General features: G+C 42.8%; 1 protein-coding gene across 1 annotated transcript in view; it reads left to right on the top strand.

The window, feature by feature from the left end:
* The window catches only part of REV3L (REV3 like, DNA directed polymerase zeta catalytic subunit), a 139,111-nt gene extending 120,966 nt beyond the window's left edge, over window positions 1-18,145 (top strand). Inside the window, 10 exon segments of the mRNA XM_086631262.1 lie at window positions 876-1,120; window positions 2,168-2,276; window positions 3,628-3,834; window positions 7,042-7,151; window positions 9,042-9,156; window positions 10,937-11,074; window positions 11,959-12,149; window positions 12,714-12,960; window positions 14,387-14,596; window positions 17,028-18,145. Coding sequence (XP_086487388.1) covers window positions 876-1,120; window positions 2,168-2,276; window positions 3,628-3,834; window positions 7,042-7,151; window positions 9,042-9,156; window positions 10,937-11,074; window positions 11,959-12,149; window positions 12,714-12,960; window positions 14,387-14,596; window positions 17,028-17,168 — 1,713 coding nt within the window. The 3' untranslated portion in view covers window positions 17,169-18,145.
* The last annotated feature ends 72 nt before the right edge of the window (window positions 18,146-18,217 follow it).

The raw sequence follows: 18,217 nt of genomic DNA on the forward strand, positions 1-18,217 counted from the left end.
ATTTTCAATCCTTTGCCATCCATGTGTGTAGCTTTCACCTATTTTGGTTTTTACTGTGAACAGACACAGTGAATACCTGGCTATTAGTACTTTTAAAGTCTTACTAAAGCATTGAATAATACATAAATAAATAGGACTGTTTTTCCCTTGTGTTGCGACCTCCACATGCGACATTTTGTGATGTCTTGAACAACGTGAAAGTTCTTAAACTTTTTGTTATTTTATGCTTCCTGTACTACTTGTGGCATCATCAGGTACAAAGCATGATACCCAGTGCAAAGCAGCAGACTTCTGAAATGGACTGACTTAGATTCTTCCCTTGGTTCTCCTGCTGCCAAGTACATTGTAGTTACTTCTTATAGTCAAAAGCTGGGAGGCGCAGTTATCAACTTACACAACTTGCATGTCATTTCTCTGTTTTCCCAAATGTTGAAATAAAGTGGCTGTGCAGATTTCCATGGAAAGTGGTCAGCAACTGCACATTACACCTTTTCTTCAATGTTCTGCAAGTCTAACAAAAATACAGTTTGGCAAATGCTTATTCACTGACTGTAGCATGGCCATCTGTATATATTGTTGCAGGCTGTTGGATGTTTATTTTTTTCACCTGAGCTGGATGTTTATTTTTTCCATAGATAGAAGTACTTAATGTTCAATTATTAAGGCTAAATGATGAGGAAACACGTGGAAAAGTTCCGCTATATGTGATAGAAAATATACATTAAAAGTAAGAGTATGGCTATTTATTTTGGAAAAGTAGTTGTCCGTGCTTTAAATACAGGAAATGTGTGTATTTACACAGTTTTATTACACTCATGTTTGTGCTGCGTTTTTAAAATTATAATTAAAATTATTATACCCAAACTGTTTTGTAGTATCGTGTGGAGTCGATGATGCTGCGTGTTGCAAAGCCAATGAATTATATTCCTGTGACACCCAGTATCCAGCAGCGAGCTCAAATGAAAGCCCCGCAATGTGTTCCCCTAATAATGGAGCCGGAATCTCGCTTCTACAGCAATGCTGTTCTTGTGTTAGACTTCCAGTCATTATATCCTTCCATTGTGATAGCATACAACTACTGTTTTTCAACCTGCCTGGGACATGTTGAAAACTTAGGAAAGTAAGTTGTTATTCTTTTATCACAAACTTTGATTCCATAAAGACTTTAGCATCTTTTCTAAGGTACCAAGAACCCTTGACTGTCTTTGGAAACAATGGGCATGTATGAATAGCACCATTTTCTGTTACACAACAGAGCTGATAAAGATCTACTGTGTGGGTATGTGCATGTGCGTATGCACACACAGACATGCACATATACATATGTATTTTTAATTAAATACAGAATTAGACTCTGTTCTGTTTAAAAAAAAAAATTAACTCTGTGCATGTGTGTTCACCTGTGCTGCTACTGTGGTGACGCTAGTTTTTAATATTGCTTCAGAATAAGTTAAAATGTTTGTTATATAAATCCACTACCTATTTTCAAAACAGGGCTAGTGTTACTCTGCTGTATGTTAATAAATTGTTGCTCTCTTTCAACAGTTGTAGTTCACTCTGGTCTTAACTGATCAAAATGAAAAGATATAATGAGTTACTCCACGTAGCATCTCTTATTGAGCTTGACAGCAATTCTGTTAATTAGAAAAAAAAATCATGGCTCATTATAATTACCTCTATAAAACAGTATTTGGAAGAATGGGAAGATGCATATAATGATTGCTATATGTAACCATCAGGTTTTTAAGTTTCTGATTTGAAATTCTGAATTTGTAGGAAGAACATACATGCAATATATTACTTATTAAACATGCATGGTTTCCATAAGGGATTACGGTAAGATCAGGTTGGACAGGGCTTTGAGCAACCAGATCTAGCTGAAGATGTCCCTGCTCATTGAGGTTTGGACTAATGACCTTTAAAGGTCTCTTCCAACCCAAACTATTCCTGAGTACATGCCTCCGCTAACTCAGCATTTGGAAATAATGCCTTAGCGCAGAGCAGAGTTGATAAATTACTCATGATGGTATGTTTGTTTATACCTGAGATTATAATTGTGATTCTATACTTGCTGGCGTGATCAGCATTTTAATGTGAGTTGATGCTTTTGCTTGGTCCGGCTGCAAATTAATGAATTGTCTTAATATTTAATTTTTCTCTTTATTAGATATGACGCATTCAAATTTGGCTGTACATCTCTCAGAGTACCTCCCGACTTACTTTACCAGATTAGGCATGATATCACAGTGTCGCCCAGTGGAGTGGCTTTTGTCAAGGTAATGATATCAGTGCTCTGAGACGGGCGTTTTCACTTCCCGTTGGCTGGCTGGCTTCAGATCAGATTGATACTGTAGTTTATATTTTGCTGCTTTAAGAGCAGGTAGAAGAGGGGAGGTTCAGCCTCTCATTTCCCCATGTTTTTTTGTTATTTGTCAGAGCGCTAAGCTGCTGGCAGTTCAGGAGTAAAACGTCATCTTTATGCTTTCATTTATACTGAAGGCTTATTTCATCTATAATTAAACCGTGTTTTACTTGTGCAGTTTGGGGATCAAACAGTAATTATCTGTGCGTAACACTTCATTCTTCTCCTGCCTGTATAGCAGAATGCTTTCCTAGAAAAAGAGTCGTGGTTCAGGAGATGAAACTCCCCGACTTGCTTTCATAGATTCATAGATTTCTAGGTTGGAAAAGACCTTAGAGATCATCGAGTCCAACCGTCCCTAATTCCCATTAAACCATATCGCTAAGTAGATCATCCACCCTATTCTTAAACACATCCAGGGATGGGGACTCAACCACCTCCCTGGGCAGCCTATTTCAGTGGCTGACAACCCTTTCAGAGAAGAAATACTTCCTAACATCCAACCTGAATCTCCCCTGACTAAGCTTATACCCATTTCCTCTTGTTCTGTCACCCATCACTAATGTAAAGAGCCCTTCCCCCACCACCCCACCATCCCTTCTCAAGTATTTGTAGGCTGTAATCAGGTCTCCCCTCAGCCTCCTCTTCTCCAGGCTAAACAGCCCCAATTCCCTCAGCCGCTCCCCATAAGTTTTATTTTCCAGCCCCTTGACCAGTTTAGTCGCCCTTCTTTCGACCCGCTCCAGGAGCTCAATATCTCTCTTAAAGCTTTCTATTGTTCTCGTTTTATGCTATGTGTACTGCTGGCTGATTTGTAATGATTTAATAAATATGGCCTGGAGCTCTTACAAATAGTTAGCTAATCACCAGCATACATGTATTTAATGTAAAACAAAAACTTTAAGTAAAGAATATTTGCAGAATTTTTAAAAGATAATATTCCTTTAGCATTTAACATTTTGAGAATTAACAGTTAAATATTGAAGTCCCATTTTAGTTAATAAGGTTATCTAAACATTGCATTAGCAGGGCTGATGAAAACAAAGAACAAAAAGCTGTTTACTCTGCCCTTAAGAGCTTTGCCTGTATTCTAGGTTGCTTGTAATATTTGTGAGAAGAGCCAAACGGTTGGTGCCTAGGGCATCTTGCTAATTACTTTGTCTTCTTAACAGTGATTATCTAACAGTTCTGGGTTTTGCTTTTACTCCTAACTGTTCAGGTTGGGCTTTTTAACATAATTTTTTTCTTTGTTCCCCTTATGGCAGCCTTCAGTAAGAAAGGGTGTGCTGCCAAGAATGCTAGAAGAAATCTTGAAGACGAGGATAATGGTGAAGCAGTCAATGAAGGCTTATAAACATGACAAGGCTATAACTCGAATGCTTGAAGCTCGTCAGTTGGGTCTTAAATTTATAGCTAATTTCACGTTTGGTTATACTGCTGCTAATTTTTCTGGAAGAATGCCATGCACTGAGGTAAGGGTTGCATATAAAAATGCAGAAAAAACGGTGGAAATGACACTATTAATAAAATGTAGTCAGATAATACAGTATTATTATTTGAAACATATTTAATCCAGATACCTTCATAAAAGCTTTTTGTAGTTGTAGTACTGAAAACTTGAGATTTATTTGTGATTTTTTTTTTAAAAAAAAAAAAAAGTGTCTTATTTTTCTTCTTCCCATAAAAGAGCATTTGGAGTTGGTATTTCTGTAGAACTGTCTCCAAACATAGATTGGATTTCAGTTCTAATAGTGGAAAAAAAAAATAAAACATTTTAGCTGTTTCATAGTTTTCATAAAAGGTGAAATCAGCAGAAGCAAAAAACTAGAGGAAGTTATCCTAAGTGATCTTGTCTTGCTCCTTAGACTTAATATGCCCGAAGAATTTTAAACCAAATTTTCCTTTTATTTTAATTCTTAATAATTTTTGCTCCCTCTTCCTTTAATTCTTGCTATTTTAGGATAATGTAAGCAAGCTTTTTATTTACTATACTGTCGTGGTTTTTGGACTGAGGGTCGAGACAAGAACCGAAAGGGAGCACCCACCAAACATGGTCTCGGGCAAAACATGACTCAGGCTTTCTTAATAAAACAAAACAATTTATTAACAGTTACTTAACAGGAGACAAGGGAACGAAACCGGTTACTTGAGAGGAGAAAAGAGAAAACAAGGCCCGATCTTAAAACAACACCTCCCCACCCCCTATTTTCCTTTCGTTCCTGGCTCTGTCTTCCCCCCAGCGGCGCAGGGAGACAGGGAATGGGGGAGTATAGGTCAGTTCATCCATGTTGTTCACTGCCGCTCCTTTCTTAAAGGAGGAGGAGTCTTTACAACCATTTTTCCCTTGCTTCGGTGGATCCCCTACTCACAAAGAAAAAGTCCCCAAACTTTTCCAAAGTAAGTCCTGCCCGCAGGATTGCAATCCTCCCCATGGATCGCACCAGTTCGGGCTTTACCAGTCTCGGCCTCTTAGGGAGCTGCTGCCACTCGCGTCGGCGTGGGTCGTCCCACGGTCTCCAGATGCCTCCACGACCTCGTCGTGCATTCCATGCCCCATTATCAACAGTACCTGGTCGCGCATCCCCTGCTCCACGACCTCTCCTGGGCTCAGGCATCTCCTTCCCGACGTGGGTTTCTCCACGGGCCACGAGTGGGGTCGCTGCTCCGCCGAGTACACCCTGGCTGCAGGGGGGCCGCCTGCCATCTCACACCGATTTGCAAGGGAAGCCTCAGCTCCAGTACACCTCCTCCTGCTCCATCTTTGCTGACCCGGTCGTTGTGGTTGTCTTCTCTTAGATATTAATCCTCTCTGGGGGAGCTCGGCCCGGCGGGCACCCCGGGAGCGGGGCGCTTACCGAGTCCCCCATGCGGCTCCCCCGGCGCCATCTTGAGCACATGGCGCCGGCCCGGGCCCGAGCGGCCGCTCGGCCGGGAGCCGGGAGCGAGGGCAGCGCCCTCCTGCTCTCTCCTCGCTCCTGAGCAAAAAGCCCTTTCCCGCCCCTTTGTCCCAACTTAAATAGGGCAATTCGCAGAGGCGCCGCCTTGGCTCAACCTCCCCCGGGGGGGGATGGGACTCAGATCTGGTGGCACAGGGAGCAAATCCCCTCCCCTGCCACCAGAACACCCCCCCACACATCAAACTATCACATTCCACCCCTCGCCTCTGCGAATTCCCTATTTAGGCACAACTTCACTTAAAACATTGAACAAGAACACACATTTCACAAACAATCCACCCCTAGTCCCTTCACCAAACACAACAATCAAAGTTTCCTAAGGTCCTTCTGTTTTCACCACTCTGGAGTCCATGTTTTGCCCGTTACCTCTCCCAATCACTATTCCTATCTCGAATTCCTCAGCCCCACGTTGGGCGCCAAAATTGTCGTGGTTTTTGGACTGAGGGTCGAGACAAGAACCGAAAGGGAGCACCCACCAAACATGGTCTCGGGCAAAACATGACTCAGGCTTTCTTAATAAAACAAAACAATTTATTAACAGTTACTTAACAGGAGACAAGGGAACGAAACCGGTTACTTGAGAGGAGAAAAGAGAAAACAAGGCCCGATCTTAAAACAACACCTCCCCACCCCCTATTTTCCTTTCGTTCCTGGCTCTGTCTTCCCCCCAGCGGCGCAGGGAGACAGGGAATGGGGGAGTATAGGTCAGTTCATCCATGTTGTTCACTGCCGCTCCTTTCTTAAAGGAGGAGGAGTCTTTACACCATTTTTCCCTTGCTTCGGTGGATCCCCTACTCACAAAGAAAAAGTCCCCAAACTTTTCCAAAGTAAGTCCTGCCCGCAGGATTGCAATCCTCCCCATGGATCGCACCAGTTCGGGCTTTACCAGTCTCGGCCTCTTAGGGAGCTGCTGCCACTCGCGTCGGCGTGGGTCGTCCCACGGTCTCCAGATGCCTCCACGACCTCGTCGTGCATTCCATGCCCCATTATCAACAGTACCTGGTCGCGCATCCCCTGCTCCACGACCTCTCCTGGGCTCAGGCATCTCCTTCCCGACGTGGGTTTCTCCACGGGCCACGAGTGGGGTCGCTGCTCCGCCGAGTACACCCTGGCTGCAGGGGGGCCGCCTGCCATCTCACACCGATTTGCAAGGGAAGCCTCAGCTCCAGTACACCTCCTCCTGCTCCATCTTTGCTGACCCGGTCGTTGTGGTTGTCTTCTCTTAGATATTAATCCTCTCTGGGGGAGCTCGGCCCGGCGGGCACCCCGGGAGCGGGGCGCTTACCGAGTCCCCCATGCGGCTCCCCCGGCGCCATCTTGAGCACATGGCGCCGGCCCGGGCCCGAGCGGCCGCTCGGCCGGGAGCCGGGAGCGAGGGCAGCGCCCTCCTGCTCTCTCCTCGCTCCTGAGCAAAAAGCCCTTTCCCGCCCCTTTGTCCCAACTTAAATAGGGCAATTCGCAGAGGCGCCGCCTTGGCTCAACCTCCCCCGGGGGGGGGATGGGACTCAGATCTGGTGGCACAGGGAGCAAATCCCCTCCCCTGCCACCAGAACACCCCCCCACACATCAAACTATCACATATACACATTTAAACCATGAAATAAAATGTGTTGTCTCAATATAGTAATTTTCATAAACAGATCAAGCAAGGTTAGACTATGTTTACCAAAAGCTAATATTGGGTTTAGCAGTAGAATAAAGATTTTGCATTTAACTTTGCAGGTTGGGGACAGCATTGTCCACAAAGCCAGAGAAACATTGGAGCGTGCTATAAAACTGGTGAACGATACCAAAAAATGGGGCGCTCACGTTGTGTATGGTGATACTGACAGGTAATTAATGGTCTGCTTCTTACAATGTTTTAAAATCACAGGAGTTTTTCAGCGCTATATTTTTCTTTTATCTCAACAAGGGCAATTTATGATACTGAAAAGAGTATGTGGTCCTTCTTTGGGAAGTTGCTTACTGTCTTGCAGAATATGCAAAGTAAATAATACTTATTTTCTTGGAGTTTCTTTTAGGACTCTTAGAAAGGTCTTTAAGGGTTTCCTTTCTTTTGAAAATTACATGGAATAGAAAGAGGGGGAAAAAAGTCTTATTTTTTCAGGTGTGAATTAATGTAAGTCTTATTTATCGAATGAGTATTTTTGTGCCTGTTACTGATGCCGTTTTTATTTTGGAAAATAGAGTATTTTTAATATAGGAGGCATTGCACGTTGATACTTAGAGGAAGGCACTATTTTAAGCTTCAAAAGTGGAAACAGTTCCGAGGCAGCCACCAAAGCATACAAAGATACGGTTAGGCTGCCTGAAATACATCACACAAATATCTCCCCTTTCTCAGTCAGTCTTTCATCTAAATAATAGTCATGCTCCAGGCGTATCCATCTCTGGTGCTAGACGTGGATAATTTTTCAACCATGGGAAACAAAGCTTTCATAGATTCATAGATTTCTAGGTTGGAAAAGACCTTAGAGATCATCGAGTCCAACCATCCCTAATCCCCATTAAACCATATCCTCAAGTAGCTCATCCACCCTATTCTTCAACACATCCAGGGATGGGGACTCAACCACCTCCCTGGGCAGCCTATTCCAGTGGCTGACAACCCTTTCAGAGAAGAAATACTTCCTAACATCCAACCTGAATCTCCCCTGACTAAGCTTATACCCATTTCCTCTTGTTCTATCACCCATCACTAATGTAAAGAGCCCTTCCCCCACCTCCCCACCAACCCTTCTCAAGTATTTATAGGCCGTAATCAGATCTCCCCTCAGCCTCCTCTTTTCCAGGCTAAACAGCCCCAACTCCCTCAGCCGCTCCTCATAAGTTTTATTTTCCAGCCCCTTGACCAGTTTGGTCGCCCTTCTTTGGACTCGCTCCAGGAGCTCAATATCTCTCTTAAAGCGAGGGGCCCAAAACTGGACCCAATATTCCAGGTGTGGCCTCACCAGTGCCGAGTACAGGGGCAGGATCACTTCCCTGCTCCTGCTGGTCACACTATTCTTGATACACGCCAGTATCCCATTGGCCTTTTTGGCCACCTGGGCACACTGCTGGCTCATATCAAGCCGTAGTCAACCAACACCCCCAGGTCCTTCTCCGCCAGGCAGCTCTCCAGCCACTCCTCCCCAAGCCTATAGCGATGCTTGGGGTTTTTATACCCCAAGTGAAGGACTCTGCACTTGGCCTTATTAAAGCTCATGCCATTGGCCTCAGCCCAACGATCCAGTCTGTTCAAATCCCTCTGAAGGGCCTCCCTACCCTCGAGCAGATCGACACAGCCTCCCAGCTTGGTGTCGTCCGCAAATTTACTGAGGGTACATTCAATCCCCTCATCCAGGTCATTGATAAAGATGTTAAAAAAAAAAAAAAATTGTTGGAGAAAGGAAGTAAAAATCCTCTTGCTGCCCATAGTGGGGGAAAAAAGGGCATGCCCAGGGCTCTTTAGAGTTCTCTCCTGGGAGCTCAAGTTTCGCAGTGCCTGGGAGCAGTCACCTTCTCTGCCTCACCAGGGAGTCACAGCATTTTGTTGTGCCTTTGGCACTCCTGATCTCCTACTGAACACTGAAGTTTCTCAGGTTTTTGGCTTTTCTACCTGAGGGAAGGGAACAGAATTGAGAACATCATCCCTGCCTTGCCACCAGGAAACAAGAGCTTACAAGTTTCAGGAACTGTATCAAACAGATTTGTGCTTATTTCCTATGTCTGATTTCTCGTAGCATGTTTGTGCTTTTGAAAGGAGCCACGAAGGAGCAGTCTTTTAAGATTGGTCAAGAAATTGCTGAAGCTGTAACAGCAACAAACCCCAAACCTGTTAAATTGAAGTTTGAAAAGGTAAAAAGAAAATATTTTGCTTCAAATGTGTTGGGTGAAAATATCGTTACCCTATTTTGCTTCAAATTTGTTGGATGGAAACATTATTATCCAAAAAAAAAAAAAAGTGGAGATAAAAGATTTTTCTGGACACTAACGTAGCATAAGGATATACAGCAGTCAAACAATTGTGTGCTGTACTGTTCCTGCAGGTGTTTAGCAAGCTCCTCAATGCCTCAGGGACCTTGTCAGATGAGCGCTGCAGCATGAACAACAAAAAGAAATATTCCTACTTTCACATCAGGGTACCTGGTGGCCTGTTGCGCTGGCGGCACCAGGCAATTTGAAATTCCTGTCTCATCAATTTTTGGAAATGTCTCCCTCAGTTTTGTGTTACCTACATAAAATCAAACCAATGTGTGCAACTTGGTAGAGAAAACGTAGACCATCCGTTGAAGTGATTCCAGTGCATTAATTACGAGCCTGATATTTATTCTTCAGCCAGCCTTAGCACGCTTCAGGATATGTCCATGGGATACTTACATATATAAAATGAAAAATCATAAAAATCCATTCAGTAGGCTTTTGGAAGAAGTATTAATGGTAATAAGCTTCTTAAAGAAAAGCAAGGCAATGTGTTACTAATTTTCGTGGAAGTTTATCATTGGAAAGTCATTAGCAATTAGTTCAGGTGCTCTAGATATTTTTCAAGTATATACCTGACGCAACAGGTTCAGTCAGAATTTGTAAGCAAATTGCCATTTTTCGCGGAAAATACAGTAGAAAAATACTAGCAAGAAAAGTCACGATACCTGTGGAAGACAGAGCGACTTACCTTGCTGGCTAATGTACGGACACCCTTTCTGCTTCAAGGCAGTTCCGTGTCTTTAAGCTGAAGGTGTAATTAGCCAGAAGAAAACACTAGGTGCAAGGATATACTTGAGAGGATGTCCAAGTGCTTCACTTCAAGCGCCCTTACTCACCTGTGAGTCACAATACTGAGTAGTCTCCTAGGGTAGCTTCCTAGCACAGGAAGAGGCAAATGCCTCAAAGCTAGTGGGACACCTATGGGCAGGATCTTCTTCAGCCTGAGGCAGTCTAAACTCGCTGCTCCCTCTTCCGTGAAAGCCAGGAAAATGTGATGTTTTCCTAGTAAAACTGGGAAGAAATTGTTCCCCATTCTTTCTTTTAAAACTGGTCAAGAAATACTGACACAATCAAGAATGAAATAAGAGGTTGGAGAACACAAGCAAAAGAGACCGAGTCTAAAAATCCATTCATGAGGACACCATTCTCCAAGCACAAGCATTTAAAAAGCGTGCTTTCCCCAAATCAAGGCACAGTTTAACTGATTTTAGGCACCTCATAATTAGATCAAGTTTGAAAATAGAAATTTCAAAGCTACTACCTTTGCTGGGAAAGCTTTCTCTGAAGTTTAAAAGGAAGTTGTTGTCTCTTTAAGAAAGAGAGATAATACATTTACATTAAAAATGCTGACGGATGCAATCCACAAAAATAAGGGTACTCAAAGCAAATTATATTGTGTGTCACTTTTCATCTGAGCTTCAGGTTGCTTAGCCTTAACGGCTAGATGAAATATAAAGTGATTTCAGAATGGAACACCACTTGGAATGGAATCTCAACTTCCTCAGACATCTTTCAACAGTCCTTTAATGTAGTTTATTGGTTTTAGTGACTGGAAAAAAGAAAAACAAAGCAAAGTATTCCTGAGGAAACCCTGTGTGTTCAGAGCCACCTTACACTCCCAACACATCTTCTGTCTTCTTTCTAAACATTCCAGGTCTACTTGCCATGCGTCCTGCAAACCAAAAAGAGGTACGTGGGTTACATGTATGAAACACTGGACCAGAAGGACCCAGTATTTGACGCAAAAGGCATAGAGACAGTCCGAAGGGACTCCTGTCCCGCTGTTTCCAAGGTAAAATACTCATGCATTTCTTCCTGGATGACATTACATTACTCTGTTATTGCATTGTGTATTTGTTCTTCCTCAGAGTTTCTAGTCCTTGTGAGTTGTCTGAGACTTTGTCTATTCTTCTGGTATGAGTCGTTGGAAAGATAAATTGAAGCTCTTGCACAGCGTTGCAAGGACTTGCACTTTCCATCTTAACTACTATCTTTCAGCCCCTAAAAAGCCCATAAAAGCCCTCAGTCCCATGTAAGTTCTCTAGAAGACCATTCTTGATCCAGTTCACTTTAACTGGGATTAAGTTAAATTAACTCACTCCAAGATGAGTGAGGCACACTGATGTGTCTGCTAAATAGCTCACTTACATAACTCTAATTTAGCTAAGAATAAACTTCCTTGCCTATTTATTTTAAGGTATATATTGAGGGGTTAAAAAGGAAAGGCTCTTGTTCTTCGTCAAGTCAAAACAAATTTATGCCGGTAAGAAAGATAACTTATTAGGAGGATTGGTTCTATATTTCTTTCTAATCCAAATTCTTTTATTTGCTGAGGTGGTCAGAAAGTCATGGCAAAATATTTTAGATGATGTAAAAACCATATTCTCTCGTACTCTGGAAAACCTCTGTAATTACTGAAACGGTCTTAGTGCCGGAGTAGGGATAATGTCATGATACATGTGTCAAACTGAGGAAAAAGTTGTCTGGTAATGTGTTTAGGAATGTCTTTGATGGAAGAGAATGCAACATGTTGTCATATCAACATTCTAGTCCACAACTGATACTTTTTTTAAGCAATGTGTTAATATTTCCGTATAATAGACTGAATTATTTGGAATTAATTATTTTGTAGTTAAGCATATGTGTTTTTCTCACCTTTCTCCTTTGATTGTAAAGATACTTGAGTGTTCTATCAAGCTGCTATTTGAAACACGGGACATAAGTCAGATCAAACAGTACGTTCAGAATCAATGCATGAAGTTACTGGAAGGAAAAGCCAGTATGCAAGACTTCATCTTTGCAAAAGAGTACAGAGGGAGCTCGGCTTACAAACCTGGATCCTGTGTACCCGCCCTGGAAATCACCAGGTAACGAGATTCAGAAGTACTAACAATAGATATTTTTTTCTTTTGACCTTTGTACTGCCATCTTACGGGTAGCAGTGAGATGTCTCCTTCTGATATTGTTGCAGCAGTTGGCTCTGACTTTCTTCTGTGTGTAAAGAGAGATCAGGGATCAGATAGTCCTAGAAAGCCATTTTATAGTCATGGAAAGAGCCACGCAGGGCAGGTTCCAGAGTGCAGTCTCTTGTCAGGACGCTGTAATGGTGTGTTGGGCTCTTTTTAGAACCCTGGCTGCTCTTTATTAAAATATTTCTTTAAGGAAGAGGTAACTAGAAAGCAAGTTGCATGCAAATCCAAGTGACCTGAAACAGAACATGTCTTTAGGGCTCATGTTCCAAGTCCAAAAATTTGGATCTGATCATGAGACAAATTAAAAATGGAACAACTTGATCCTGTGCTTCATAATAGACACCAACTTCAGACGTCTGGAGAGCTACCGATATAATCAAATGGAGAAGTTTTCAAGCAAATGAAATAACTACGAATCTGTCTCTGGATGCATTATAAAGGCTCTAAATTTTTAAACAGGAGGATGCTTGCCTATGACCGTCGCTCGGAACCACGAGTTGGGGAGCGAGTGCCCTACGTCATTGTGTACGGCATGCCCGGACTGCCCCTGATACAGCTGGTGAGGCGGCCCATTGAGGTCCTGCAGGATCCCAACCTGAGGCTGAATGCTACGTACTACATTACCAAACAGATTCTGCCACCGCTGGCCAGGGTGTTCTCCCTTATTGGCATAGACGTCTTCAGCTGGTACCACGAGCTGCCACGGGTGAGCGTTTGCAAACAGACTACAAAGGCAGTGCCTCTGTACAGCGTTCGGTCTTGCCATGACTGTCAGTGGAGTGAGGTTTATGTGAGGCAACAGCAAAGGTTATTCTACAAGGCAGAGTTTGATGCCCAAACCTGCAGACCTGGTTCTTCGAGCTTCTCTGTAGTTTTTTTCACTTAGTAAATCAATTTTTTCAACCCTTCTGTGCAAGGTTGATCGCACCATCATCTTCTATTTTCTGACCCCTTCCATAAAAGAGTATTTTGCTGTAACTATATATTTTTTGGCAGGACTTGTATATGCATCTGTTTGGCTGCACCTTTTAAATCTCCCTGTAGTAGGAGAGATTTTTTTTTCCTGTTTTTCCAAGATGTTCTGAAGATCTTTCCTCTTTATAGAAAAGGTGGTAATAACCCAGCAGCAGGAACACTTCTTTAAAAATCTGTATCACCAGAAATTTGTAACTAATTATATCCAGAACTGACTCCTAAAAGTTAGAGAGATCATTGAGATGCAGGAAGAGAAGTGTTAGATAGCTGGATTTTAATTTGTGATTCCCCGGATGAAAAGGGATGGTGAAAGACACTGTATCAGTGTCGTTTGGTTACTCTTCTTAGTGTAGACTTCAGCAGCAGAGCAGTACGTCGTGGTCCCCACTGCAGACTTTTAACATAGCCTTGATTTACTTCCGTTCTGCTTCTTTTCTCTGCCTTTCCAATGGCACTGTGACACTTACCGTAAGTATCTCCAACAAGATGCTTTAAAAAGGCAGAAAGAGCCCTGACTTTCTGCAAGGCCAGGGAGCTCCGAGGAAGTCACAGGGAGCGGAGCAGCGGGGTGTTTGAAGCAGGAGAGTGAAGGATCACGTAAAGCAAAAGTCATGCAGCACCAAGAGCGAGTGTAGAGAGGCGAACTTCCCTGAGTGAGGGAGCAGTGGTGGAGCTTTGTCTGGGGAAACAAGAGCAGGAGCTGGAGCCACGGACCAAAGGACGGTGGCAGCTCTGTGACCGGGACCGCACCGGCACAGAAGCTCGAGCAGAGGCAGGATCTGGAAGGCAGCACTGGGGCTGCGGCCAGGGCATGTTCGGATGTGGAGATCAGCACCTACAAAGGAACAACTGCAGGAGGCAGAGTCCAACGTGAGATCAGGAATTTAGCGCGTGACAGGATTTCTTCGGTTGCACTTTTCTGGTGAGATTCCCTGTGAAATAGATGTGGGTGGGCTCTGTTCAGTGTAACACGTCAGGGCAAGTGCTGTGCTCTTCAGAGTGATGCAATCCACATTAATAATTCCTGTATAAGCCCATGCCCTGCAGGCTGTGTCACACTTTCATACTCCTTTTTAAAAAAACAGGCTGTGTAATCTAGGAATAAGGTGAGCTACTCTCTTGAAAGTTCAATATCCCTTAATTATTTTTTTTAACAGATTCAAAAAGCCACCTCGACTGCCCGCAGTGAGCTAGAAGGACACAAAGGCACAATCTCCCAGTATTTCACGACCCTACACTGTCCCGTGTGTGATGAACTGACCCAGTATGGGATCTGTAATAAATGCAGAAGCCAGCCACAGCATGTGGCAGTGATTCTCAACCAAGAGATCCGAGAGTTGGAGCGTAAGCACGAACAGCTGGTCAAGGTACGATTAAAGCAGTGTCGGATGTCTGTCAGCCAAAGGCAGGGGCTGAAATGTCACTGAATGCCCTCAGCAGAAACGGGAAGTACAACCCGGGTGTTAAACATGTTATTTATAGCTTGTTTGCTTTTCCCATTGCAGCATAGCAGCTGTTACTCTCCTTTGCTTTGCATAAAACTGAAGGCAAGGGGGAGGGGTCAGAACTGAAGACGCTTTTCTCCTTTTCTTCTTTTTTTAAGAGTACCTGACAGGGTTTGTAGGTGCCTTTTTATAATGACTGTGATGGAGAGTTGAAAATGAAAGACTCACCTTTTTTGCGTTAAAATAACAAAAAATGTTTGTCCCAGAAAATTTCTTTATTTATATGTGTAACATGGATGTGTTTTTGGCTTGTGGGTTTTCCAGTTACCTTTCCTCTCAATAGGAATTTTCCAAGCTGTTTTTTTCCCTTGAGCTAGAAGTCAGTTAAGAGGGTAGCTGACTGTGCACACGAGTGTATCACAGCAAATCACAATGCCTCCCCTTGCACAAATACCTGGATATCCTCACCTAATTTTCATACTGTCGTGTGTTATAATTAATAAATATTCTTGTTAAGATTTATTTTTAGCGCTAGCACATGAACCATTTTCAAGACTCATCTGAATTGCAGGGGTATAAATGTTCCTGTAGTCTAGGCATTGATGTGATAGGTTCCCACGGGGCTCTGTTGCTGGAAAGCCATTACAACTGACGGTTCATAAATATTGCGTCACTAAGATGTGGACTCTGTTTCGTGCTGTATTTTGCAGTATTTGCTCTGATCTGCATTGTAAAAGGCAGTAAAGGAGGGTGATGCGTGTTCTGCAGTTTTCCTGTGGTGCTCTGAACCTTTCACATTGCGTCTGTTCTGGAGTAAATCAGAACTTGGCAGATCGGTGCAGCCCCACAGAAGTATCAGTGGGTTTGATCAGAATGTTCTCTTGTCCCTGCAACATGCAACAGGTCGGCGAGGCCTGGGATCCCGTTCCAGTCAGTGTTTGGTGACTCAACCTCTCTGTAAGAGCATCTGTCTTATTTCAGTACGGAGATGTATATATCCTTCACAGCTTAAATTCTTGGCCCTTCTGGATTATAAAGGTGCTGGAGCCAGCAGAAAACTGGTAGAACACTGAATCGTATATTAATTTAAAATGCACTTAAAAATTACGTGCCATAGATGAAGGCCATAGACCTCTCCCCTCTACACAGACTGAACTTAGGAAGTGTCTCAAGTACCATTTAGTTTGGTCCCTTGCGTTCAAACCAGCCACAGCCTCTTCCGAAAGAACTAGGGTAGACTTATTTCTGAGGTTCTTCTAGCAGTTACGGACCTGGAACAAGCCGTGTAAATCCTGCTCCTTTTGGCCACGGTGCAGGTCAGAGGACTGGTGTCCTCTGAGGTGCCACGCATGGGACTTGGCAGAGAGTGGCTGCTCCTCTCCAGCTCTTGTCAGTTTGAGTTTCCAGTCTGCAGGGATTCAGTGCTGATAACAGGTCTGGCTGAGAGGGCCGCTGGTGCCCAAATAGCTTTAACATGGAACGAAGGAAAAGAACTGATTTTAAAAACACAGGGTATTATTTTGATTTCTTGTTCAAACTATGCAAATAGTAGCTAACACGGTGTAACAAAACACGAGTGCGATTGGAAGCAAACTCCTGAGTTTTTGGAAAAACCATTGGAGGTGGCAGGTACTGGAAAGGATTAAAAATAAAACAGCAAAGCAGGGACCTTTAGTTTTCTGAAGGTAGCTACCTCTGGAAGAACTGTGCCTGCTGCTATTTTATTCCATCAGGTATCTCATGCTAAAAGTACTCTGAAGCAGCATTAACTACATGAACGAGTAGCTGCATTGAAGGAGGAGAGCGGTGGAACCTGTGTATGTCTGTCTTGGGATTGATTAGCTTGGGCTTGGAAAGTAAAACTCTCATTAAAGCTTACCTTGAAACAGGAGCAGTTTATTAAGTCTCTTTCCCATGTAGAGAATAACTGCAGAGTAACAGTTTTGTCTTTCTTCACGAGGAAACTTTTACACAGGATAAGTTTATCATAACACCCTGCCTTGCTTAAATCCAATCAACTTGTTTACCTCATTTTTCCAAGCATCACCACATACGAGTAGCACCTAATTAGCAGATTGAAACCTGAGCGGTACAGCCAAGCTGTTGCTCTCTGCCCAGTTGGCACTGGGTGATGCCGGCCGGCCAGGCACCAGCAGCAAAGCAAAACGCCGTCTGGCAGCGGCAGGGAACAGAGCTGCTCTGCATCCCTCTGTGCTGGGGAAAAGCCTGGCGCTGGTGGGGCCGTGCCTGTTGGGCGGGTACAACACTGGGGACTCGCTAGTCCCAAGTGATCGGTGCCGTGCTTGTGTGAAGAGGTTTCCAACGATGTTTTGCTTTTCTGTGTGTAACCCAGATCTGCAGGAACTGTACAGGCTGCTTCGATCGACACATCCAGTGCGTCTCCCTCAACTGCCCCGTGCTCTTCAAGCTCTCCAGAGTAAGCAGAGAACTGTCGAAGGCACCGTATCTTCGCCAGCTGCTCGACCAGTTTTAGATGAGCTGTGTTACAGGATTCCAGGTGCTAATTTTTTTTTTTTCAGTGTTTACCACACTAGGACTATTGTGCATGGTGCTTTTTCAATTCTCATCTAGTCCAGGATTTCCATTTTAACTGTTGGGTTTATTACCTGAAGAATAATGAACACTTATCCTAACTAAATTAAAAAAAAAAACAAACAACACTTGTTGATCTATGAATAGCTCACTTTTTAAGATGTACAAATTTCTTCTTTCTTTCATGTTTCTAACATACTGTTTTATAATGCTGATGTTGAAATAGCTATGTGTAACATCTTGTAAATCCATTTCAAAGTAGAAGTCAAGTTTACTTCCTGGGGGAAGGAGCACTGAAAACCTCTTGAAACGATGAAACCATTAGTGTGTGTTCTTGAACTGTCAGTATCAAGACGTGTTACTTCTATATTATCCATTCACTTTATAATTTTGTCTGCGAAATATTTTGTAAATACACTTTTTACTTTTCAAACAACTGAGTAAATAATGTGCAATGACTTTTATACAGATAATTTTAAAGTTGGTTGGTATATCTCCTCCTAAGTTTTGCTCGATTCCAAGTAGATTGTTATTTTGATCAGACTGTGCAAGCAGTAGTATCATGTGTAGCATTTTGAATCATTATTTTCTAAAAATTGCTGTCTTGCTTTAGCTATTAATGGGGCATTGTGAGGAACTGTGCAAAGACATTTTTGTTACAAACCTGTGGGACTGTTGCAATACTTTAAATATAAAATTTTATTCCATTTTTGCTTGTTTTGTATAGACATTTCTATTGCTTCTAAATATGCTTAAAATATTTTCTTTCCTTATGTACTGTACAGTTAAATCTTATTTGCCACCATCTTGACAAAATGTGTATTTAGAATATTTGTATAACTGTATAAAATGGAAAAGGAATTATGTGGTCAGTGCATTGTTTTCTAAACTGGAAATCATTTTGTTTTAGAAGTTAATAATGGAAACCATATTAAAGTTGAATAAAACGATATGGTAAAAGTTACATGCTTTTTAGTGGTTACCCTGGTT

The sequence above is a fragment of the Tauraco erythrolophus genome, chromosome 2 (assembly GCF_009769465.1).
Source record: "Tauraco erythrolophus isolate bTauEry1 chromosome 2, bTauEry1.pri, whole genome shotgun sequence".
NCBI lineage: Eukaryota > Metazoa > Chordata > Aves > Musophagiformes > Musophagidae > Tauraco > Tauraco erythrolophus.